This window comes from Phyllostomus hastatus, unplaced genomic scaffold, assembly GCF_019186645.2.
Source record: "Phyllostomus hastatus isolate PE091 unplaced genomic scaffold, TTU_PhHast_1.1 phas_contig_196, whole genome shotgun sequence".
Classification (NCBI taxonomy): Eukaryota; Metazoa; Chordata; class Mammalia; order Chiroptera; family Phyllostomidae; genus Phyllostomus; species Phyllostomus hastatus.
In genome coordinates, this window is record NW_025333709.1 from 42,170,357 (window position 1) to 42,196,873 (window position 26,517).

General features: G+C 36.1%; 1 protein-coding gene across 4 annotated transcripts; it reads right to left on the bottom strand.

Annotated features, from left to right (window-relative positions):
- Positions 1–255: 255 nt before the first annotated feature.
- LOC123815856 (UDP-glucuronosyltransferase 2B31-like) lies at positions 256–25,773 on the bottom strand. 4 transcript variants are annotated; one of them, XM_045834555.1, is made up of 7 exons: positions 25,430–25,763; positions 24,135–24,905; positions 22,272–22,420; positions 11,243–11,374; positions 9,007–9,094; positions 7,925–8,144; positions 256–644 (listed from the first exon to the last, which is right to left on the bottom strand). In XM_045834555.1, the coding sequence occupies exons 2-7, from the start codon at positions 24,901–24,903 to the stop codon at positions 365–367; spliced, it is 1,638 nt and encodes a 545-aa protein (XP_045690511.1). In that variant the 5' UTR covers positions 24,904–24,905; positions 25,430–25,763; the 3' UTR covers positions 256–364. The 4 variants fall into 4 exon arrangements, with proteins under 4 accessions (XP_045690511.1, XP_045690514.1, XP_045690513.1 ...); XM_045834558.1 differs by lacking the exons at positions 24,135–24,905; positions 25,430–25,763 and adding an exon at positions 23,112–23,207; XM_045834557.1 differs by lacking the exons at positions 7,925–8,144; positions 9,007–9,094 and having other exon boundaries at positions 511–644; positions 25,430–25,773.
- Between the last annotated feature and the right edge of the window lie 744 nt (positions 25,774–26,517).

Below are 26,517 nucleotides of genomic sequence, written 5' to 3' on the forward strand. Positions count from 1 at the left end.
TCACCAGGCCCCCAATGGAGACCTGGCCTGCAACCCAGGCATGTGCCCTGACTGAGAATCGAACTGGTGACCCTTTGGTTCACAGCCCGAGCTCAGTTGACTGAACTACACCAGTCAGGGCCAGTTTGTTACTTTTTACTTTTCCAAGTTGTTTTTCTCTTTGAAATGAAATATTTTTAGCTCAAACAGGTAGTAAATCCCTTGAAAACAAATTTTGATCTAAATCATGGGAAAACAGATTCTGAAATGAGAAGCTAATTTGTGAAAAGTCATTTTGTCTCAGGAGAAGAAACAACTTCTTACTGGAATAATAAACTGGGGGTGTCCCATCTATAAGATATGTCAGCTTCAGGCTTCGGAAACACTACTCCCTTTTCCCCTTCTTTTCTGTTTTGGCAAACTTCCGGCAACAAAACAGAACACATTTTATGATGGCAAGTATAGCAGTTGCCACACAGGCCAGCAGGAACCCAATCACGTCCAAAGAGTGGTACTGGAACCAGTTGAGGTCATAGGAGGCTGGCCGCAGGTGTTTGGCTCCCTTGTGGCGCATGACAAACTCGATCCAGAAGACTGCTCGATCCAGGGGCTTTATAGGTTGATCGTGGTGAATCCTTGACAATTTCATAGCATTCTCCTTATATCTGAGGGAGAAACACAAAGATACCAACATTGAAAGGAATTAATTTACCTAAACAATTCAAACCCTTCAAAGGTTTTTGTCAAACAAATTTTTAAAAATATATACCTTAGAATTACAGAAGTAGTAGTATATTTTTATTTGGGTCTCAAAGAAAGTTTGACTTCTAAATTAGAATTTTCTGACTGCAAAATATTTTAGACAATGAAGATGGAAGAGAAAGTTGGAAAGTTAAATTTTTTTTGCAGAGGAAATGATAGGAACTATTCTATATGCTATGTAGGACAGTGGAAATGCATACTTAGGATAATGCTCTAGAAGTTTTTAAAGAGGAATTGTGTCCTGGTGGCAGAAATGCTTCCTCACCTGTCTCTGTGCTTCTACTCTTCTCAACTATTTTTAACCCTGTAGCCAAAATAAATTTTGTTGAAACCCTTCAGAATTAGACATTCACCCTGTTAAAAATTGCTATGTGGTTTCTCATCACATCCAGAATAAAATCCCCATCTATTCTTTGTCCTATAGGACCTTGCATGCACAGACCTCTGGCTACCTCTTCTATCATTTTGCCCTATGCACACTCTGTTGTAGTCACTCTGATATGACCATTCACGGAAACTGCCAAACGTGTTCTCATGTCAACACTTTGTACTTTGTGTCTCCTTTGTTCTCCTAGAGCAGTTTTTCCTGCGAAATCCCAAGGCTGCTTCTACTGCTGCTGGAGACCTAGGATCAGGTCACATCTCCAAGAGGTTTTTCTTGGCCACACTATGATACCATACCTAGGCAATTCTTTCATGTCTGCTTCTCCCTATTTAATTCCTAGATTTTTAAATATGTTTTGTAAAATATACCTTCAATTTATGTATGAAATACATAAGAAAATATATATATTCTGATAAGTTCAAAATTATCAAGAAAATTATCATGAAATGAACATACCAATATAACCATTCATTTTTCATAGAAGCACCCAATTCCTGGACCATTTTGCTACTTCCATCTCCAAATTACCTAGTCTCCTGACCTATAATTCCATAAATTAGTTTTTCTTATTTGTATATTAGAATCTTATAGTATATAGTCATTATTTTCTGTAGCAGTTGCTGGTTTATCCCTTTACTGTATAATATTTTATTATATGACAACACCACACATTATTTCTTCATTTAATGACAAATAGAAATTTAGATTAATAAATTTTCAGCCATTAATACTAATTCTGTTATAAACATTTTTGAATATGTCTTTTGGTTTATATATTTATGCATTTCTGTTGCACATAAACCTAGAAGTGGTTTTGATGAGAAGATGCGTATATGATTATGATTTCTTTGTTGATGCTGAAATATTTAGAAATATATTGCTTAATTTTCCAAATTTAGAGATTCTTTTAGTTATCTTTTTAAAAAATCATTTCTAATTTAATCTAGTTTGGCCAGACAATATACTCTTCGTTACCTAAAATTTTAAAAATACTGCATCTTGGTTTATGCTATAGCACACATGGTCAATTTCATTAATAAATTAATATGGTCTTGAAACAATGTGTTTTCCCATTGTTTTATATTTGGGGAAAACAGTAGTGAAAGGGTCCAGGAATAGGGTGCTTCTATGTAGTTTGTGGAATATATAACATGCATATAGAATATATATAATAATAAATATCTGTATATAGAACATGTATTTGTGTATTTACATATAAATATGTATTATCTACATATACAGATAATATTCTACAGAATACAGAATATTCTATATATACAGATAATATATATGTAATATATATAATCTATCTATATGTAAGTGTATTAGTAGGTAGTAGGTGTTACTAATGAACAATTTGCCTTGTTTTGAAAGATTAACCTATTTATTATTCTACAGTATTTATTTTTAGTAGTGCTTTTTATCTAATTGTATCTGATATTAGTAAAGCTATAACATCTTTCTATGGATACTGTTGAAATACATCTTTTTCTGTCTTTGTATGTACAATCTTGTATACTACTATTTAAGCATGTCTTTTATTTATTTATTTTACCCATATGACCTTTATTCAGCAGTGCTATTAATTTTCTATAATTCTTCAGAACTGTGTCAAAAATGTTGCCTTCAAAAACAAGCATCCTGCCCTCCTGGACTACTATGGCGTGAGGAGCACTAAACTCCAAGCATGAATTATTGCAAGATTAACTCAAATTGTAATTAATACCCAGGCCTGTGAACTATTCACATAGAAATGTTTTTGGTGGCTAAAAACATCCTTACCTTTTGCTTTGTTTAATTCTCTTGGCAAAACTAAACATTCAATTCAGTTATAAAAAGTAAATAGTGTTGGAATTGATTTGATTACAGAAATCTTCACCTTTCTAAAATAATTTTAACATTCAAATTGTTTTAGGGACAATTTAGAATTTCAGTTGAAACTAGTAACACTCTAACACCACTATTATAGTTGCAAACTTACTTTTCTAAGGCAGGAGGCTTTTTCCCCTATTCCCTCCCTTTCTTTTTTCCTTTTATTTATCTCTGTCCTGCATCATTCTAAAAATTATCTTAGATTCCCTGACAGTTGTCTATATAATTCCCTGGAACTATGGCACAGATGTAGCAGAGATAGCTTACATATGTTCAATCATATGACAATTTTCTTCCCCTGATGCATGCTTGGTCCATTTACCATCCTTGCTTCTTCTAACCCCATCCTAGTCCCAGGGAAAGGACTTAATATCTTAAATTTTCAAAGCCTTGAAAAAACAGATCTGGTGTCAAAATCACAGTAACTTTATTTCCCCATAAAGGAAATCAAAACCTGTGTACCTCCATAATTTGAAACCCTTGGGGAGTCCTAAGGAATGTAAGGATTGGAGTTACAAGATTTTAAAAAAAGAGATAAAGATGAGGGTGAGGTGAGTGAGACCAAAGTGGGTGTGACTATAAAAGGACAACTAGAGGAATCTTTGTGGTGATGGAAATGTACTGTATTTGACTATTTCAGTTTCACTTTCCTGGTTGTGATGATGTACTATCTTTTACAAAATGCTACTACCATCAGGGGAAACTGGGTCATTTTGTATTTTGGAGAGAGCTTAGATATGACCAGAATGATTAAGCTAATTTTAGTAAAATTAGGACTTATTACCAATAAAGTTGACTATACACAGATGAGTGAGAGACACTCCACCCAACATCGTTGATATGTTGGAATGCCATGGAAATTGACAGAAAAATTATCCTGGGCATAAAAGGACTCTGACATGTTGAGATCTGGTCAATGTCTTTTGCAATCAAGGGCCTTATAGTATAAGTTGGTATCAAGTAGTGTGAGTCTTTCTGCTTTGTTGTTCTTCCTCAAGATTTCTTAAAACAGCATGGTACTGGCATAAAACAGACATACAGATCAATGGAACAGAATAGAGAGCCCAGAAATATATCCATGTCTTTATGGCCAATTAATATTCAACAAAGGAAGCAAGAACACATAATAAGATAAAGACAGTCTATTTAATAAATGGTGTTGGCAAAATTGGACAAATCTGTGCAAAAAAAATGAAATTAGGCCACCAACTTACACCATACATAAGAATAAACTCAAATGGATTAAAAACTTAAATGTAAGACTCAAAAACAATAAAAATCTTAGGAAAAAACATAGGCAGTAAAATCTCAAACAAGATACTGCATGCTGACTCCCTGAAAGACACCTCTGGAACAAGTGTTGAAAGTGGTTCATTTAAGGCTACTAGGGGCTGGTTCAGTAAATTTAAAAGAAGCAGCATTCATACTGCCATAAGGCATGGGGAGGCTGCCCATTCTAACAATGTGGCTGCTGATGATTTTGTGATGAGATAGGCCTCTTTTAGAAGAAAATGCCAAAGAGGACCCACTGATGTAGGAGGAGAAGTCATTGATAGGACACAAGCCAATGAAGGACAGCCTGACATTGTTGTGTGGAAATGCAAGTGGGGACTTTATATTGAAGCCTCTACTGGCCTACCATTCTAAAACCCCATAAGTCTTCAAGAAAAATAATGTCATGGGAAACAAATTGAATGTGATGTAGAGGGCTAATAGCAAAACATGGGTAACCAGGCAATTTTTAGTTGAGTGGATTCATGAAGTGTTTGTCCCAAGTGTGAGGAAATACCTCCGGGAATTCCTTCTTGTAATGGATAATGCTCCTGCCCACCCTCCAGGTCTGAAGGCTCAGTTGGTGGAGGTGTACACCTTTGTCATTTAGGTTTTTGCTGCGTAACACAGCTCCTCTCATCCAGTCCATGGAAAAGCAGGTCATTCTAATAAAAAAAAAAACTCTACACAAAGGCACTATTTCAGAGGTGTTTTGAGGTGACCTCTGAAACTAATTTAACCCTCAGGGAGTTTTGGAAGGAACATTTTACTATCCTCATTTGCTTGAGGCTCATAGACAAAGCATGGGGGGCACTGTCTCCCAGGACCATGCAATCAGCCTGGAATACATTATGGCCAGAGTCTGTTGCTGAAAAAGACTTCAAGGGCTTTGAGGATGAGCCCATGTGTGTTGTGGAGAATACTGTGTCTCTGGGCAAGTCCATGGGCTTGCAGGTAGATGAGGATGATGTGGAGGAGTTGGTAGAGGCCCACAACACTGAGATAATCACTGAGGAACACCAAGACCTTCAGAGGGAATAGCAACAGACAGCAGCTGAGGAACTCTTTCCAGAGGAGTGGGAGGGAAGGGAGGATATTCCTACTTCACTAATCAAGAAAATGTTTGGGAAATGGGGAGAAATGCAAAGTTTTATTGCAAAATATCATCCTGACAAAGAAGTGGTAAACCATTTGATTAACTTGTTCAATGACAATTCAGTGTTTCACTTCAGTCAAGTGTTAAAACACAGACAATGTCCTGGCTGGTATGGATCAGTGGATTGAATGCCAGCTTGTGACCCAAAGGGTCACTGGTTCGAATCCCAGTCAGGGCACATGCCTGAATTGCAGGCCACGTCCCCAGTAGAGGGCTTGTGAGAGGCAACCACACGTTGATATTTCTCTCCCTGTCTTTCTCCTTCCCTTCCCCTCTCTAAAAATAAATAAATACAATCTTAAAACAGAAGACACACAAACATAAACAAGCATCATTGGATAGGTTTTAGTGAGATAGAGGCCTAGTGATCCTGAATCAAGTTCCAGTAGACTGAGGAGACAAAAACAAAGAACCCCAGAAAAACAGCGACCTGACATTTTTATGTAAGAGGATTCCCCTTCCAAACTATAACATCCCTCCATTCCTCCTCTCCATATTCAGTCATCAGTAGCTTTCAACATTAAAGGTAAGTTCCAGTGTGTACATAAATATTCATTTTTTACTGTATATTTCATTTCCTTTTTATTAAATTTTATTCACATTTCATGTCCTTTTGTTTTTGAAGTATTTATTTATAAGTTAAATAGTACATTAGACATGTACTGTATATAGGAAAGGTTAAAGAAGGAGTCACTGGGGACCTGAAACAAATTAATTCAATTTACATTATTTCTAGTGGGAAAAAATTATTCAGTTTTTTAGCAAATTGCATCTTGAACAGCCCTCCAGAATGAATTAAGTTTAAGAACTTGAGGTTCTACTGTATGTAGAATCTAATGAACAAAATAAACAAGCAAAATAGAAACAGACTCATAGATACACATAACAAACTGACAGCTGTCAGAGGGGAGGGGAGTTGGGAGGCTTTGTGAAAATGCTGCAGGGATTAAGCAAAAAAAACAAAACAAAACAAAAACAAAAACAAACCAAAACCAAAACCCCAACCCAAAACCTCATAGACACAGACTACAATATGGTGGTTACCAGAGGAGAAAGAGGTAGGGGGAAATTGAAGAGGGTAAAGGTGAGATAAAAGGTCATGGAGGAAGACTTTACTTTGGAGGGTGAGCACAGAATACAATATCAAGATGATGTATTATAAAATTGTACTTGAAACCTATATAATTTTATTAACCAATGTTGCCTCAATAAATTCAATAAAAATTTAAAAAGACTGATGATAATAAGTATTTACAATACTTATTGGAATCCTCAAACATAGTTGATAGCAGTATAAAATGGTGCAATCTCTTTGGTCATCAGTTTGGAAGTTTGTCATAATATTACCATATGACCCAGAATCCACTTGTAGATATCTACCCCAAAATGAATGAAAACAGAGGTTCACATAAAAATATAATGCAGTATTCATAATAGCTCAATGTGGAAGCAATTAAAAGGAAACTGAACTGATAGACTGATAAATAAAATGTGCTATATTGATACAAAGAAATATTATTCAGCAATGCAAAGCTATAATAGGGAAGAAACTAAAAAACCTTATAGTACATGAAAGAAGCCAGTTATGAAAGTCCATATATTATGTGATTCTATCTCTATGAGGTGTCCAGAAGAGCTAATCTATAGAGAAAGTTGATTAATGGTTACTTGAGTGGGGGATGGGCAGGTGGAGAAGGTGAAAAGTGACTTCTAAGGCATATGACATTTACATTTTGGAGTGACAAAAATGTCCCAAATTTATACCAAGGTGATGGTTTCATAGCTCTGTAAATAAATTATATATATTTGAATTTTATACTTTAAATAGGGGAATTTTATGGTATATAAATTATATTTTATTACTAAATATGTTAAAATAGTGACAATACGGTTAATTTTTGAGCAAAAAGATATCTATAATTTCAGAACTTTTACATAATGGAATAATTTATGATGCTTCTTCTAGTTCATCATTCTTTCCTTTGATGGTTCTATCATATATTTTTAAATGTGTCTTTTTTTGTAATTACCTACACAACTTTACATTCTTTTAAAAAATTTTATTTATTTATTTTTAGAGCATAAAGGAGAGAGAAAGGGAGAGAAACATCAAGGTGTGGTTGCCTCCCATGTGCCCCCTACTGGGGACCTGGCCTCCAACCCAGGCATGTGCCCTGACTGTGAATTGAACCAGTCACCCTTTGGTTCACAGGCTGGCACTCAAACCACTGAGCCATACCAGCCAGGGCAACTTTACATTTTTTGTGTGTAGAAACTGTTTATACTAGTTGCCTATTAAATTAATGGTTTTAATTAAAGTTAATTTAATGAAATTTAAAATGTAACTTTGAAATTAATGTCTGATTGAAAATAAAAGTAGATATAAGATGGCTTAATTTGTTAATAATGTCAAAATTAGCCTCTTAAAATGGGATGAAATTCATTTAACCATTAACGAAAGAAACTTTCTATAAATACTATTAAAATGAGATACTTACGAAGGGTCATTAATGACTGTCTTCAATGCATTGAGCAAATCTACACTAGACATTGTGTCGATGTCCAATCTGACAGCTGCTCCCTTGGCCTTCATGCGAATGATGTTATCGGGTTGATCCAGAAACAAAGGGAGGCCCACCACTGGGATCCCGTGGTAGATGGCCTCATAGACGCCGTTGGTTCCACCATGAGTTATAAAGGCTTTGGTTTTTGGATGACCTAAGTATGGGTGAATTCAGCAAGTTATTAATTGTAAGTGTTAGAAATAAAATGAGAGTTGGGCAAGAAGAGCACTGACAGAGGCAGTGCATTCTAGATGATAGATTAATACACACATGAAATGGCACTAAAATGTATTTTAGATCTCAGAGCAAGAAGCTCTTTAGTTGCTGAAGAGGTAAATAGATATTGGTGTGGCATTGTGACTTGAAAAATGAATATTAGATTGCTGCATGGACAAATGGAAAGAGAACATTCTGGATAAAAAAAATTGCATGTGCGAAAAGAAAAAGGAGATGGCATGTTAGAACATATTCTCTAAGAAATAACGAAGTCAGATTGTATTACATGTAGGGTGTCAAGGCAGCAGGAAATGCAACTGGGGTGACTCTGAAACTGAAGAAAGAAAAGAGCACACTTTATCATGAACTGTGTTATAACTTCATGGAAAAGATTATGGATTTTTCTCCACAGAAAATGGAGAGTCACTGATCAGAAAAGAGATGCTTTATTTTTAATGGCAGTGAATGCCCATAAAGAAGGGAAAAGAATAGAAATGAGAAGGGAGAGCTAGGAGAAAGAGTGATGACCCAGGTAGTTATTGAAAAAATCTTCATGAGAAGTAATTATACCTGAAGTAAAGGTATTTGATTCTACATATAAGAAAGGAGGCTATGTATAATAAAATGTTAAATTATGTATCTTACCCTTTACCCCAGGACTGTAAAACAAATATAAGGAAGTTCAGTTTTATTTTTGAAATTTTCAATAATAAATATTTAACAAATTGGTTTCCTTTTGAACTATTATCATTTTGTTTGGAGTTACTATCATTTTTAGTATTTGTTTTCCAGAATCTCACCAAGTAGGTCATTCTGGGGGATCCACTTATACAGCCGAGTATTTGGCCCTAAGGTATCTGGTACCTTGCCATCATATCTCCATATAACCTGTTAGGGTGAAGAAAATATTTTATTCCATGAACTGAAGTAAAGCTATAGCATTTTCAAATTCTAAAGAAATTAAGAGATAATCTAGTTAACTCCTTCATAGACAGATAAGTAATAAAGACAAGAGATATTAAAAATAACTATTATAACACTGGTATAATAGAAATACCTATATTTTATATACTTATTTTTATATTCAAACAAGTGTTAATATAATCATGATATGGAGCACATACAAGTATACAAATGAGATTATCAATGATGAATTGAAGTATTTAATAAATTTTTAGGTCTATTCATTATAATTCTAGTGCAAAAAAGTAGACAATTACTACACATTTATCTATTTATTATAATTGCTGTCCTTATAAAATGTAATCTTAACCTAATTTTTTAAGTGTTACTGAAGGGAGTTTCCTTATATCCACTTATTTCATAAGTTAATTTATTAGAATTTTACATCTTTTGATTTACAAAGGACTAATCTATGTAACCAACTACTTGTAAGGAATTAATAATTCTGCTTTTTAATAATTTGTAGTAATATAGTTTCTGTTTAGTAAGTATATTTAATTTCTTTACTTAGTACTAATTATTAGGTATTATTTCTAAGAAAAATTTAAAGAAGTAATTTTTCCCCCTATGAACCAAAGATTACTTCATCTAGATTCAGATATTTTTTTTAAAGATTTTATTTATTTAGTTTTAGAGAGGGAAGGGAGGGAGAGAGAGAGAGAGAGAGAGAGAGAGAGAGAGAGAGAGAGAGAGAGAGAGAGAGAGAGAGAGAGAGAGAGAGAGAGAAACATCAATATGTGGTTGCTGGGGGCTATGGCCTGCAACCCAGGCATGTACCCTGACTGGGAATCAAACCTGCGACACTTTGGTTTGCAGTCCGCGCTCAATCCACTGAGCTATGCCAGCCAGGGCAAAGATTCAGAGATTTTTTTAAATGTAGAAAAGAAGAGCTTGTTGGTACTTCATAAATAACAGTATAGCTGTTGAAAAAATCCAAAGTTTTGATGATGCTGAAGTTTTTTTCAGTGAACTGTTAACACTTCAATGATACACTACAAAGCATGGACATCACTGACTACTATGGGACCTGTGGCCAAGCACTATTCATACCCAGGACCAAAACAGATTCTGATTTAAAATTTCCCCGCGATTCTCATAAACTGGATATAATTTACACATGCTTAACACTTATTTGCTATGTGAATATTAAAATAGCATCAGATTCTCAGTAAAAAATTAGCATAGGTTCTAAGAAGAAATTACATCAATTAGGAAACTAAAAAGTAGTTCACAAATACCCAAAGACTACATGCTTATTCTATATATCAGAAAATAATTTACTACTCTGTTTTATGGAGAAGAGTGCATCTGAAACTTTTCTGTAATGGGCTTGCTTCTTGTTGATTCCTTATTATATTCCCTACTTCTTCCTCAACCAGGAAGAGTTATTATTCTGGTTGGTTAGAAGCAGAGATTTTTGGGAGTCACATTTTATAAAACACAGGGTCACCTTAAGGGGCGGGCCCATCTCCCTCCTTTCTAATTTATCTTCCTCCAATTTTAAAGGACCTAGTCTACCAGGGCATGCCACTTTTTCTTTCTCTTAATCACTGTGGCTGGCTGAGGTACCTGAACAGAGTGCAGTGAGTCCTGGCTATTCTTTTCCTGGATAGCACCTTGAAATGCACACTGAATAGGCCTATTTCAAAAATGAGGGAAGACTGGCCTGGATACCTGGCAAGCCTAAAGTTCATGCTGTGATCAATTCCTGCTTAACATTACTGTTAGAATTTGACTCCTTTCTGAGAACATCTGCAGTGTGTACAATGCCTTCAGGAACCTTCAATGAAAAGGCAGAGTTTGGTGACTTTGGTACCTACCTCCAATACCATTATAACACCAAACTTAACATTGTACCTCTTAAAAACATTTCATTCTGATCACAATGTTAATGCCAAAGTTACTTTCAAATATACCCTTTGTACTATTATTTTAGCACCTGCCTTGTATATTTTGGTTTGAATTCATAGCTGAGATAAATGAGAGGTATCATAATGGCTTACATGTCACACAGGAAATTTATTTAATTAGACCCTTCACAGAATTGTGCACTATTACTGTACTTAGTCTAACCTTTTGTGGAATCTGGGCAAGGGCTGATGCAATCACATTGGCTCTTTCTTCTGAGATGTTCCTGACAGCTGACCCCAGAGTAAACACGACAATACCGTTTTCTCCAGAGCTTTGGGCAAACTCTTCCATTTCCTGTAAAGAAAATATTTGATCCATCATGAAAGAGCAATGCATAGCAAATGCCATTGAAAGGAATACTTCAAACAACTAAGAGATAAATCAAGTGTTAGTTGGAATTATGAGTACTTCTTTTAAGAAAATTGTGGTAAAATACACATAACATAGTATTTACCATCTTAACATACTACTGACTTGTTCACATTGTAGTATGTATCTTCACATTGTCCTGAAACCAAACTGCAGAACATTTTCATCTTGCAAAACTGGAACTGTACCCATTATGCAATAATAATTCCCCCTTCACCAGTTCCTGGCAACCATGATTATGCTTTCTATTTCCACGAATTAGACCAGTCTAGGTAACTCCTATAAGTGGAGTTATACAGTATTTGTCTTTTTGTCAGTGGTCCATATCACTGAACATGATATCCTCAGGTTTCATCCATGTTGTAGCACGTGTTAGTTTCCTTCAATTTTAAGGCTGAGTAAAATTGCATCGTATGTAAATCCCACATTCTGTTTATTGATTTTTGTGTTATTACACATTTGGGTTGCTTTCACTTTTGACTGCTGTGAATAGTGCTGCTATGAATTTGGGTGGGTGTGCAAATATTTTATTGACATATTGTGATTTTAATACTTTTGGATATATATCAAGAAATGGGAATGCCAAACATATGGTAATCCTAGTTTCATTTTTGAGGAGAAATCTCCATTCTGTTTTCAGTAGTGGCTTTTTTCTTTTTTAAAACAGACTCAATCCTTCCATTCCTGTGGAAGGATGCATGTTATATAAGATCGATTTCCTTTATCATGTGTATTTTTCAAGTGTACATGTGTATAGAACCAAGAAATAAAATAGAACCAGTACATAGTAGTAAGGAGGAAATACTGTTAGACAATATTATGTAAGACTCTTCATTTATAATGTTATTAATTACTAATATGGATTCTTGGAAGGAGGCCACACAGCAGTTCTGAATGCTCCTTTAACTTTTTATCATTTTAGTTCTGTTAAATCAGTTGTGTTTATTTCAGGCAGGTCTCCTGTAGAATCACTTTAGTTTAGTTATTAGTGCCTTATTTCCTTAAAAATTATGATCAAAATCACTATATATCTTTTTCTTTTACATATTTATCAGAATTTCCCAAATACTTCCTCTAAGTCACTTCTTAATGGTTGGAGGTTAAGTATAGTTGATATTCAGGAGTTTGGTATAAATGTTTGGAATTTCCTTGAAATAGTCCTAAAAGTCCCATATATAGTGCAGAATTATATATTTATAGTTACATATTTGATTGATCATATTTCTGGGCTTACTAACATATGATGCCATTTACCCTGAAATCATACAGTAAAATTAATGTCCCATTAGAAACTGTTGTGTGTAACTAGCTCTGAGGGACTCTCACTATCATGATGCCGAGCCCTCCGCAGGGCACATTAACTACTGTGAGAGAGGCACACCAGGGCTGAAACCCTCTTGAGTAGCTCACTTTCACCTCTGTAAGTCTCTGTTAAAGTCAGGTTTTACTGAAATTGTTTGAAAATAATTTTGACTTGTTATCCCTAATTATTGCCAATATTTATAATTTTATTATTTTCAATATTGGTGTAATTCCTCCTTGTTCAATGTACTCTTATAAAAGAGAGAAATGTACATGAGCCAAATATTTCTGGATATTTTGTTAAAACTGCACATTCATATCTTTTCTGCTCCTTTGTGTTTTAAATTTATTGTTTTTTCTCTCTTAAAAATAATGACTAAAACTTTCCAAAATAAAAATATATTTTCCATTTCTAATCATTGTCACAAAGTTTTTTTGAAACTGTGCTTTTACAGATATGAGAAAAAAAGGGTAAAATTTTGAAAACTTTGCCCATGCAGACTATATAATACGTAGGGCATTCTTTAAAATTATACTTTTACTATGATGATGTTAGTTTCGATCTGAAGGTCACTGAGCTTTCCTATGACTCACATGGTGCATCTAGCTAAGCTGCGGGATTCCAATGACTTGTAGCAACATGTAAAGTCACTTTTGTTCAATGCTTTGTCTGATTAACTGACTGCCATTGGCTTTCTTAATTCATGCTGTGGAAAATAGTTCCCTATAGGACTGTAATGATACAACTGGTCTTTTCAGATTAATCACTGACTTAGACTAGTCGTACTCATTCTGTGACAAGTTTTGCAATCACTGACTTAGAGTCAAGTCTTGTTTTGCACAGTAGCTACTAGCGCTAATTATTGTGATAATGCTGCTATCTTCCTATCCTCCTCTTCTTTCTCCAAGTCCCATTGACATTTGTTTTTCCTTAATGTGAAGGGTAAAAGCTTTCAAGAATAAGTTAGATTGGTTCCAGTCCAAGGTAACACAGGAGCCTCCTGAACTCACCTCCTCCCATGTAAACACCAAAATTGCAGCTACACAGAGAGCAGCTCCCTTTGAGAGAATTCCAGAAGCTAAAAGAATGACTCTTACACATTGGGAAAACATGAAACTACATTACTCTTAGTACATACATCTCTTTAAAGCCAGGGGAAGCCAGCAGGCACCACCAATGGCCTCTCCCTTGAGCTCACCTCTAATTACAAATATCCCCCTCAAAGGTACTTGTATACACATCTGGCAGGCCACTTTTGCCCCTGCCATTGAGGGGATAGATATCTAAATGAACAGCTTTTGGTAGCCAATGAGGCTTTTATTCATGAGTCCCACAGGACTGCAGCAAACAAAGAACAAGTTATTAATTGTGCAGTAGCTCCCTCCAAGGCTATAGCAGTGCAGAAGGAGCAGGCAAAACAACTCCTAGTTTCTCCCTGGAAGTAACCTAACTACACACTTTCCTGGTTGCTGCCTGAGGGTCCAGTTTCTAATCAGCCTACATCTAGGTGATGATGGTAGTTACCCTCTTTGGGATACTGAGAGGCCTTGGCACACCTTTAGTGACTGGGAGACACTAAGAGTAAAGAAGGTAGATAGGGCAACCACAAAGGTTTGAGACACAGCCAAGAGTTCTGGCTGGGCTGTTGGATAAAGTTCATTTCCCACATGAGACCATTTTGTCAAGACTGGGAGAGGTGGCTCTTTTATCTTATTATGTGCAGGAATAAACGCTCAGAAAGTCAAGAAAAATGGAGAAACAAAGGCAAATGTTATGTTCCAAACTGAAGAGCTAGAGAAACCTTCAGAAACATAACCTTAATGAAATGGGGATAATTGACTTACCTGATAAAGAGTTCAAAATAATGGTCATAAAGATGCTAATCAAAATCAGGAAAATAATGCATGAACTAAGTGGGAATTTCACAGAGCTAGAAAGTATCAAATAGAAATCACAGAGCTGAAGAATGTGTTAAATGCACCGAAAAATTCAATAGAGGGGTTCAAAATTAAATAGATCAGTAGAAAAGAATAAGCAAACTTAAAGAAAGGGCACTGCAGTTCATCCAATCATGTGAACCAGAGGGAAAAAATGATGAAAAGTGAAGGTAGCTTAAGGGACTTATGGAATACTGTCAACTGCAACAATATATATGTAGTAGATAGTTCCCAGAAAAAGGAGAGAGGAAGATAAGTTATTCAAAGAAATGATATCTGAAAACTTTCCTAGCTTGGGAAAAGAAACAGGAATTTATTTCTAGACAGCCCATAGAGTTCCAAATAAGAGGAATCCAAAGAGACTCACATCAAGACACACTATAATTGTCAAAAGTTAAAGACAAGGAGAGAATCTTAAAGACAGGCCAGGTCCTTAGGAAGGGGTGCGGGAGAGGCAACCACGCACTGATGTTTCTCTCTCTCTCTTTCTCCTTCCCTGCCCCCTCTCTAAAAATAAAGAAGTAAAATCTTTAAAAAGCTAATAGTGGTCACAACAGACAAAGTCAAATGTAATGATAAAAGGGTCAATCCAACAAGAAAGATTGCATTTGTAAATATTTACACACCCAACTTAGGGAGCAGCTAAGTGAAAAGTAAATATTAACAAACCTGAAGAGAGATAGACAGCAATACAATCTCAATACCTCACTTTCAAGAAGGGGTAGATCATCCAAACAAAAGATCAGTATGGAAACATTGAAATTATACCACATTTTAGTGAACGAGGACTTAACAGATATTTATAGAATATTTTATCCAATGATAGCAGAATAAACATTCTCCTCAAGCACACATGAAACATTCTCCAGGATAGGTCATTAATTAGTTACAAAACAAGTCTTAACCAATTTAAGAAGATTGAAATAGTCCCAAGTATCTTTTCTAATCACAATGATGTGAGACTAGAAATCAATTACAGTGAGAAAACTGGAAAATTCCCCAAATATATGTGGATCAAACATACTGCTAAACAACCGATACGTCAAAAAAGAAATCAAAGGGAAATAAAAATATCCTGAGTCAAATAAAAATGCAAATACAACATACCAACATGTGCAGGATGCAGAAAAAGTAGTTCAAAGAGAAAGGTTAACAGGGTAAATGCATACAATAAGAAAAAAAGATAGCTATATTGACCACCTACCTTCACACTTCAAGAAACTACAAAAAGAAGAGTAAACTAAGCCAAAGTTAGTAGGAGGAAGGAAATGACAAAGACTAGAGCAGAAATGAATGAAATTGAAACTAAAATAGAAGGATTTATGACTCTAACAGCTGTTTTTTTTTAAATGAACAAAACAAAACTTAAACTTAACAAGAAATAGATAGGACTCAAAAAAAATTAGAAAGGCAAGCAGAGATATTTCAACTAATACCACAGAAATAGAAAGAGTAGGAGCCATAAGAGGCTACTATTATCAATTATACACCAACAAACTTGGCAAACTAGAATAAATGAAAAACTTTAAAAAATTATTTATTTATTTATTTTTAGAGAGAGGGGAGGGGAAGGAGAAAGAGAAGGAGAGAGAGATCAATGTATATTTGCCTCTCACATGCCCCCTACTGGGGGCCTGGCCTGAAAGCTAGGCATGTGCACTAACTGGGAATCCAGCTGGCACCCCTTTGGTTTGCAGGCTGGCACTCAATCCATTGAGCCACACCAGCCAGGGCCAACTTAGAATAAATTGATAAATTCCTAGAAATATATAACCTATCAAGACTGAATAATGAGGAAATAGAAAATCTGAAAAGAGTAATTACTATTAAGGTGATTGGCTTAGTAGTCAAATATGTCTCAACAAGGAAAAGTACAGAAGCAGGTGGCTTCATGGGCAAAGTCTACCAAATATTTTAATAAGAATACTGATTCTTCTCAAATTCTTCCCAAAAATAAAAGAGGAGGGAACACTTCCAAATTAATTTTATCAGCCCAACAATACTCTGATATCAAAACCAGACAAGGACACCATAAGAAAATTACAGGTCAATATTTCTGTTGAACATGTATGTAAAAAGCCTTGGCAAAATAACAGCAAACAGAATAAAATGATACATTAAAAAAATCATACACCATGATTAAGTGGGTTTTATTCTAGTGATGCAAGGATGGTTCAAAAGCTACAAATTGATAAATTTGTAGATTTAATAGAATGAAAGATAAAAATCATATGATTATCTCAACAGATGCAGGACAGGCATCTGACAAAAATTCGGCATCCATTCACTATGAAAACTTTCAACAACATAGGTAGACAGAGGAAGAATATAACAAAATAAAGGCCATCTATGACAAACACACAACTAAAATACTCAAGATGAAAAGTTGAAAGCTTTTTGGTAAGATCAGGAATAAGGTAAGGATAACCACTCTTGTTAATTTTATTCCACATATTACCTGTAGCCCTTGCCAGAGCAATTAGGCAACAAAGTAAAAAAAAAAAAAAAAAAGTCATCCATATTGGAAAGGAAGAAGTAAAATGGTCCCTATTTACATTTGGTATGGTATATATATAAAACATTAAAGACTTCATTAAAAACTGTTAGAATTAATAAACAAGTAAAGTTCCAGGATTCAAAATCAATATATAAAAATAAGTTACATATTTATACACTAGCAACAAACTCAGAAAAAAAATTCTGGATATGTGTTTTGGCTATGATTTTTTTTGGATATGACATAAAAAGCACAGAAAAGTGAAAATAAGCTCACACTAAAATCTTCTGAACAACAAAGGAAAGTGAAACGAAATTAAAAGGCAACTTAATGGGAGAAAATATTTGGAAATTATATATCTGATAAGGGGTGAATATCCAAAACATGTAGAGAACTTACACATCTCAGTAGCAAAAATACCACTCATTAAAACATGGGCATAAAAAATGGGAAGAGCTCTAAAGAGCCATTTCCCAAAGAAAACATACAAATGGAAAATGGGTACATGAAAAAGGGGTTCAGCATCACTCATTATCAGGGAAAAGCAAGTCAAAACCACAATGAAATACCACCTAACACCTGATAGAACGCCTATCATCAAAAGAACAAGAGATAACAAATTTGGCTAGTATTTGGAGAAAAGGGGACACAAAGAGTAGGGTAAAAATGTAAATTGATACAGCCACTATGGAAAAAGTGTGGTTTCCTCAAAAAATTAAAAATAGGGACTTCCAGTCAAGATGGCAGTATAGGCAGATATGGCTTGCCTCTTCCCACAACCACATCAAAATTACAACTAAAATATAGAACAACCATCACTCAGAACCATCAGAAACTGAGCTGAATGCAAGTCTGACAACTATGGAATTAAAGAAACCACACTCATTCTGACCTGTAGGAAGGGTGCCAGTGTGGAATGGGGTGTTCCCACATCCATGTGTAGTGGGCAAAAATTTGGGAGGGATGTCTTGGGAGTGAAGAGTTCCAGCCCCACACCAGGCCCCCCAGCCCAGGGTTCCAGTGCCAGGAAGATAAGTCTCCACCACTTCTGGATGCAAAAACCAGCAGGGATTCAATCAGTGGAGGAAACTGATGGAGCCTCAAAGAGTTTCCCTTAAAGAACCCCCATATGGACTCACCTACTTAGACTCACTCCCTCTGAGCTCCAGCTGAAAGGTACCAGTGGCATACAGGGAGAAATTGAAGTGTCTGGCATCAGGGCTAGCACAGGCCATTGTCCCTTTGCTGAACCCTCCCTGCACAGAACCGGTAGGCTGGTGCCATATCTGAGACTCTATAAACCTGGTTAACACCATTTTCCCTGCCCTGGACAACTCCTGAGATTGCGCCACACAAAATTTATGGGCTCACCTAAGCTACTTTTCCATATGAATGGCTGGCCTTGGCTCATGCTTTAAAATTCCTAAATATTCTCAAACAAGCAACAGCTGGCCTCAGTGAGCCACAACCTGCTGTTAGCAATAGACAGCCTAGATTCACAGCTTGGGAATCTCCAAGCCCAGCACAAGTAGCAGCCAGCTCAGATTGCTTTACAGCTCACGCAGGGTGGCCCGGGGCAAAACATAGGTGGGGGGTGACTTTATGCTGTACCACTCAGGAAACCCTGGAGCCTGCACATCCAGTGGACAGCTACAGACCACAATGGAGCAAAACTACCCTGCCTCTACATAGCTGGTCCTCCACAGAGGGCAGAGGGTAGTGGTCAGTGGTCACAGCCAGTCCTTGAAGCTGAGTGGCCTGTGTAAATCCCTCCAATTGACCTGCCAACAGCAATCAAGGCTCATCTACAAGAGGAGGATGTACTCAGCCCACATGAAAGGCACAGCTTGAGTACCCAGCCTGAGTAATAGGGGAGTCTGTGCTACTGGACTGTACATGACACCTACTTCATTAGGCCACACTACCAAGACAAGGAGTCAAAGTAGCTCTACCTAATATGTAGAAACAAAAACAGGGAGGCTGCCAAAAGGAGGAAACAAAGAAATACGACCGAAATGAAAGAACAGAAAAAAACTCCAGAAAAAGAGTTAAATTAAATGAAGAGAAGCAATCTACCGGATGCAGAGTTCAAAACATTGGTTATAGGGATGATCAAGGAATATACTAAGGACCTCAACAGCATAAAAAAGATCCAGTCAGAAACAAAGGATACACTGATTGAAATAAAGAATGATTTACAGGGAAACAACAGTGCAGTGAATGAAACTGAGACTCAAATCAATGATTTGGAACATAAGGAAGCAAAAAACAACCAATCACAACAACAAGAAGAAAAAAGAATAAAAAAAAAAAGAGAGAGAGAACAGTGTAAGCAGCCTCTGGGACAACTTTGAGCAGTCCAACATTCACATCATAGGGGTGCCAGTAGGGGAAGAGAAAGAGCAAGAAATTGGAAATCTATTTGAAAATATGATGAAAGAAGTTTCCTAATTTGGTGAAGAAAATAGACATGCAAATCCAGGAAGCACAGAGAGTTCCAAACAAGATGGATGCAGAGACACCCACTGCAAGACATATCATAATTAAAATGCCAAAGGTTAAAGATACAGAAAGAATTTTAAAAACAGCAAGAGAAAAGAAGTTAGTTAACCACAGGGGAGCTCCCATAAGACTGTCAGCTGATTTATCAAAAGAAACTTTGCAGGCTAGAAGGGATTGGCAAGAAATATTTAAAGACGTGAAAAGCAAGGACCTATGGCCAAGATTGCTACACCCAACAAAGCTGTCATTTATAATGGAAGGGCAGAAAAAGAGCTCGCCAGATAAGAAAAAACTAAAGGAGTTCATCATCACCAAACCATTATTATTTGAAATGGTCTATAAAATGGACTTATTTATGAAAAAGATCAAAACTATGAATAATGAAATGGCAATGAATGTATATCTATCAATAATTAAATCTAAAAACCAAACTAAGCAAACAAGAAAAACAAGGACAGAATTATGGATACAGAGAGTGTTTTGATGGTTGCTGGATGGCAGGGTGGGGGGTGTGGGGGAATGGATGAAGAGGTGAGGGAATTAAGAAATACAAATAGGTAGTTAAAGGGACTAATCTAAGAAAAAGAAGATGATCAAAACTATGAACAGTAAAATGACAACAAATTTACAACTATTAACAACCAAACCTAAAAAAAAACCCTAAAAACAAAAACAAACTAAGCAAACAACTAGAACAGGAACAGAATCACAGAAATGGAGATCACATGGAGGGTTATCAGTGGGGGGGTGGAGGGGGGAGAACGGGGGAAAAGGTACAGGGAATAAGAAGCATAAATGGTAGGTACAAAAGAGGGGGAGGAGGCTAAGAATAGTATAAGAAATGGAAAAGCCCAAGAATGTATATGTGTGACCCATGGACATGAACTAAGCGTGGGGGAGATGTGGGTGGGAGGGGGGTGCAGGGAAGAGAGGAATAAAGGGGGGGAATGGGACAACTGTAATAGCATAATCAATAAAATATATTTAAAGAAAAAAAAGATACCCAATAGGTAGTCACAGAATAGCCATGGGGATGTAAAGTACAGTATAGGAAATGGATCAGCCAAAGAACTTATACACATGACCCATGGACATGAACAGTGGTGGGGGGATTGCCTGAGGGAATGCGGGGCACTGGGTGGAGGAGGCAAAGGAGGAAAATCAGGACAACTGTAACAGAATAATCAATAAAACATAACTAAAAAAATTTAAAATAGAACTATCATATGCTCTAGTAATCCCTGTCTTAGGTATACTGAGATATAGATACATAGATAAAAAGGAAATTAAAACAGGATATTGAAAAGATATCTATAATCCATTGTTTATTGCAGTTATTCACAATAGGTAAGACACAGAATATTATTCAGTCACGAGAAAGGAGGAATTATGCCATTGGTTACAATATAAATGGACCAGGAGGGCATCATGATAAGCCAAATAAGCGAGACAGAGAAAGACAAGTAGTGCATATTATCATATATGGAATTAAAAAAAAAAGCAAATCTAGAAAAAGAATAGAGAAGTGATTGCCAGAGGTTGTAGGTGGAAGAAATAGGGAAATGCTAGTATAAGAGCCTCAGCTTTTATCTAGCACGTGAATAAGGTCTGAAGGTTTAATGTATAACCTGGTGACTAGTGCTGATAACCCAGCATTGTATCACTGAAATTTGCTGAGAGCAGGGTTTATATGTTCTCTCTCACACAAAAAGGATAAATATGTAAGGTGATGGATGTGTTAATTAACTACATGTGCAGAATCCCTTCACAGTGTATATACATATCAAATCACTATGTATACTTTATATATCTTATAATTTTACATGTCAATTATACATCATTAGAGCTAAAGAATAGGGTTACATTGACTTTTACTAATTTTACCTCAAGCTTAGACCTTGTGAAAGTTACTATATACAGCTAAACATTTTAAGTCTAAATAGATATTGAATAAGATTTTTGTTTTATGTTGCTGCCAAATGGTAGACAAACAAGATGTCTTAAGATATAACAAAATAATTCAGTAAAGGATGCTTGTTTTGTAAATGTCTTAAAGGTATGATAGCAATGAAAACATTAGATTATTATTTTCCTTCATAAGGAATATCCTATAAACTAACAATTCTTTTGCAGTTTTGTACTATGGGCAATTTTCAGACACATTGGTAGAAATTATTTTGACTACTAAACAAGCAAATTTTTGGTCCATATTATACATGTAGTGCACATATTTTTGTGCTCTTTTTGTCAGTCTGTTGTAACGTTGGAAACCATGCCCCCCCAGGGGTCTTTACTGAAATGTTGTACAGGTGTGGTGTGTGGCAGGAAACACCCGCTTTGATAGATTATGCAATCCCTTTCTATGCCAAGATGTTAAATCCTAAAATCTCAAAAGGGGAACTTTTTAAATGCTGGAGTGACAGCAAGTAAATGTTGGGTTTCACTGCAAATACTGTTGGAACACAAACCCACATTGTTGAGGACTGTCTTCCTTCTAAGGTGGAATACTAGTGAAGGTCCTCAAAAGAAAAAACAAACAGAAGTAAATAACAAAATAAAATAAAATTAAAATAAATAAATAACCTTAGGCAGGGGTTTGGCAGGCTTGCAGTGGTGTCCTCCAATAAAATCAAAATGTGGTAAGACTGGGTGAGGAAATTCAAAGTCCCACGAGGTTCGAATGAGCCACATTTCAGCTTTCCCCATTAACTCATACAATGTAGTGGGTCTTTCTAAAGGAAAAAAACAGAAAATAGAGGAAATGAGAGTATTTTAATGTAAAAACTATACTAGGAAATTTTCTGAAAGGTGCTTGAAATAAAGTAGCCAAAATGTTTTAAAGTGTCTGTGGTTTTATAAATTCATGTATATGAATATACTCATATATATCCATATATATTGACACAAATATATAAAATTTGCATGCTTTATGTTTATTTTCATATATATAAGACAAAGTACTAGACTCTCTAATGTGACATCAGTACATTCTCAATAATAAAAAAATATTAAATGCAAATCACTATAGAACTAAATATATTTGTTTACTCTGTAAAGCTATAGAAGTAACAGGTGCAAATGCAGACATTATGTGAGCTCTCTAATCAATTAACCAATGAAAACATGTTTTCCTGATGTACTCAGCTTAGTTTCTATAATGTAGCAAGCTAATCTCTTTATACGAATTTAACAAGAGCTGTGAGGTTTTTGAAATTATACCTCAATTCCTTATACCCACAATTGCATTTGGTTCATTCTAGGAGCTTAATAATATTCATATACATTTAATAATAAATTAAAAAATAATGGAACATTTTCATAAGATATAGAAATAGAGTTCCTCCTCCTTAATTTTGGCTCATTTTTGTCTGTACTGGAGAGATATAATTTTAAAAAATATAGGATTAAAACTTGATTGTTTACCTTTGAACAAGATTCTTGGCTTTTAAAACAAATGATTGGTAAGCACTTAGTGACTCAATGTATAATCATTAGAAACCTTGAATTATAGGTTCTTGAGCCCAGGATAGAATATCTGTCAATTGTAAAAGAATATTTAGGCAACATGGCAAAAAAAGTAATTTTAAATAAGATTAATTTAATTTTTAATTTTAAATAAGGAAACTGAGGACAAATAAATGGAAACAAATTTCTAGCTGTGTTAGAAATAAAGTAACTTAATCTACATTTCTGCTTTGATCAAGATAGTGAAATTTCTAATGCTGTTTTTTAAAGATAAAAAAATATATAGTAAAATGGATTTATTAGAAGTAGGTGCAGCACAGAGAATTTTTAGGGCAGTGAAACTACTCCTTATAATACATGTCAGTATAAATTTGTCAAAACCCATGGAATATATTAATATAATGCCATGCGTGAACTCCAACATAAACTGCACTTTGGATGATAATGATGTGTCAATATAGGTTCAACAATTGTAACAAATGTATCTATTGCTCTGGTGATATGTTGAAACTGAGGGAGTCTATGCAAATTTGGGGGGCAGGGGTTATGTGGGAGATCTTATGCAATATTGCTGTGAACTTAGAAGAGCCCTAATAATAAGTATAGGATGACCAATATTTTGACACTTTATTTAAGAAACAACAAAGAGAGACTAAAACACTTTCCAAAAAAAGAATAAAAACTAAATTATATTACAAACAAACAAAGAATGGATATGTAATTGCTTCTAGAACTTCTCAGTGCTTCAGTTTGGGGTCTCTGATTTTAGAAGGGCCCTGTATTAATAATGAACCATAGGTTTAAAAATAATCTTGTAATTTAAAGACTTCTATAATATTTGTGAGATTGAAAAATCATTATATATTATTATTTAGACATATCATTTAAGAAAGACAAATTCCTCTAACATTATATTTATACAAACTTACCCCCCATGGCAAGAGCAAAGTCAGGACATTAAGCTATTAAAACAAGACTTACCTAGTATGTCACTGTAAAACTGATCCCACTTCTGCTGATTATATGTTTGGAACCAAAAGTCAAAATAAAGCATATATATCATATTTTTTACCCTCTCCATGAATGTCATTTGATCACTTAGTTCTGAGAAGATAACAGGTACGTAGGATGGAGGGAGTGGAAGTCCTCCGGCATACTTTTCGTATGCATATCCAGGCGAGAAGCGGAGACTGTATACAAGAGGGATTTCAAGGAGCTCAGCCAGCAGCTCCCCACAGAGTCCAATGGCATCTGCGAGAATGACATCAAACCTTGATTCTTGTAGTTTTGTCATAAGTTTCTTGTTCGAGACTGCATCTTTACAGGTCTTTTGAATACAATCAGCATGTAGGACAAGGATGTCTTTCATTAGTGAAAAATAATTCCAAAATGTATCTTTAGGTTCATATGCCCATTTGGAGATCATCTGCATGAAAATGTTCTCAAGTTCATCTTTTTCAAAAGATGTAGGGTAAATCTCAAATTTAATAGCAGATGGTTTATTGGGATCAACAAAAATTGAAGCTGCATGTGTCAGAACGGTCACTTCATGACCTCTCTGGACAAGTTCATCTAGGATGATCTTCATATTGATCCAATGGCTGTATTCGGTGGGCCACACCAGCACCTTTCCACAACCCCCAGGGCTGAACTGACAACTCAGCTGTAGCAGCAGAAGAACCGAAATCCATTTCATAGACATTCTGCTGGAACACATGCTTCCTTCCAAACTGCTGATCTCTTTCCTCATTGCTCATGTTTATTGAAGGAGAAATCAATCAGAAAGTTAAAATTTAACTCCCACACCTCAAAGTAAATGCATTGTATAAACAGAGTATTTGGATGGAACTGGGAAAAGCTAATGTAGATAACCTTGCATCTGTTCTATGATTATAAGTGCTATCAGTGGTCTTGCATGTGCAAGTCTCTTATCTTACCTCAGTTGAAACAAAAGGGCATAACCAGTAATAAGGAAACATAAGAAAGGAAAAAATCACAGGTATATTTAATAAATACAGTAAATCAGACATTAAAAAAGCTAGTATAAAGGTCAAAAGAAAAAATGTACGTAACCCAACTCAAAATACAAGTAGTTAGGGGGTACACAACACAAAAATTTCTAAAACATGACATCGATAACATGAAATGTGGAGGGGAAAGTAAAAAATAATTCTTACAGGAAGGAGAAGGAAGATGGCATCGGATTCGGCTTCCCCCTGCACAAGGGAGAAAATCCTGGCCGATCTACAGAGTACAGGAGCAAGCAACCAACATACCTCAGCATACGTGAAAATAGGGGACCAAGGATTGTGGCGGAACCGAAAAACCAGACGGTGAGAGGAGTGCTGCAACACGGTAGGGTCCCAGGGACTAGCTCCGGGTTTGCGGGGCCTGCAGCCCCAGCCCTAGTGCCTGCTGCCGGGTTTGCCACCAAGTCCTTGGGAGAGAGGCGGGGCAACTGCTCCCTCCCCAGCCAAATAAGGTCTGGGCGGCACCGGTTGGAACCCAGTTGCTAGCAAACACCCAAGGGCTGTGACCACCCTTGGAGTCTGTAGACACAGGAGGGGTTGGGTCGTACACCCCAGTCCACAGCAATAACCCTGGAGAAAGGCCTGATTCCCACACCCAGGGTGCGGGGCGAGGAGCTGCGATAGCTTCCCAGACAGTGCGCGCCGCTGACCGAGTGCAGATGCAGATCGGAAGGAAGAAAAGCCGTACCACACCCCTCAGGCCAGCCGCAGCCCGCAAGACCAGAAAAATCAGTTTGGCTACTTTGAAACCAAGAGACCTTTCAGTTTTATTCTACTTTTTAACAATTCTTAATTTTTAAATTTGTATTATTTTTATTCTCTTAATTTCTTTTTCTTCTCTTTCCTGCGTTCTTGTTTTAGTTCTTCCTCCTTTCTTTCCTTAAATTTTATCTCTTCTTCCTTCCTTCGTCTGCCTTTTTTATGTTTTTTTTTAAATATCTATGAGAGACAAAAACCTGGATTTGTGAAAAGACCAGAGTTGAACCCAAAGAAGGGGCATCACAACAGCTGTGACAGTGAGACAAATTTCACTCTGCTATTACAGAGAACCTGCAAGTCATTGCATATATCCTCTGATGGAGAGACAATGAACCACGAACATGGTCTCCACGTTTATTTTATAGGGGTTGGTTAGATAGAGCTCAAGGACATTTTGCAAACTTAGGGAGATGCTGCAGACACATATTGCTCAGTTCCCAGGCTATCTAACTGATACATACGTCTTCTGCAAAAGTTACAGTCACATTCAGCTGAAACTCATGGTATCTATTTCATTCTCAACCCCCGCAGGTTCTGGCTGCTGTCTGCCAGCTTGGATCCGCCTTGCAGATGCA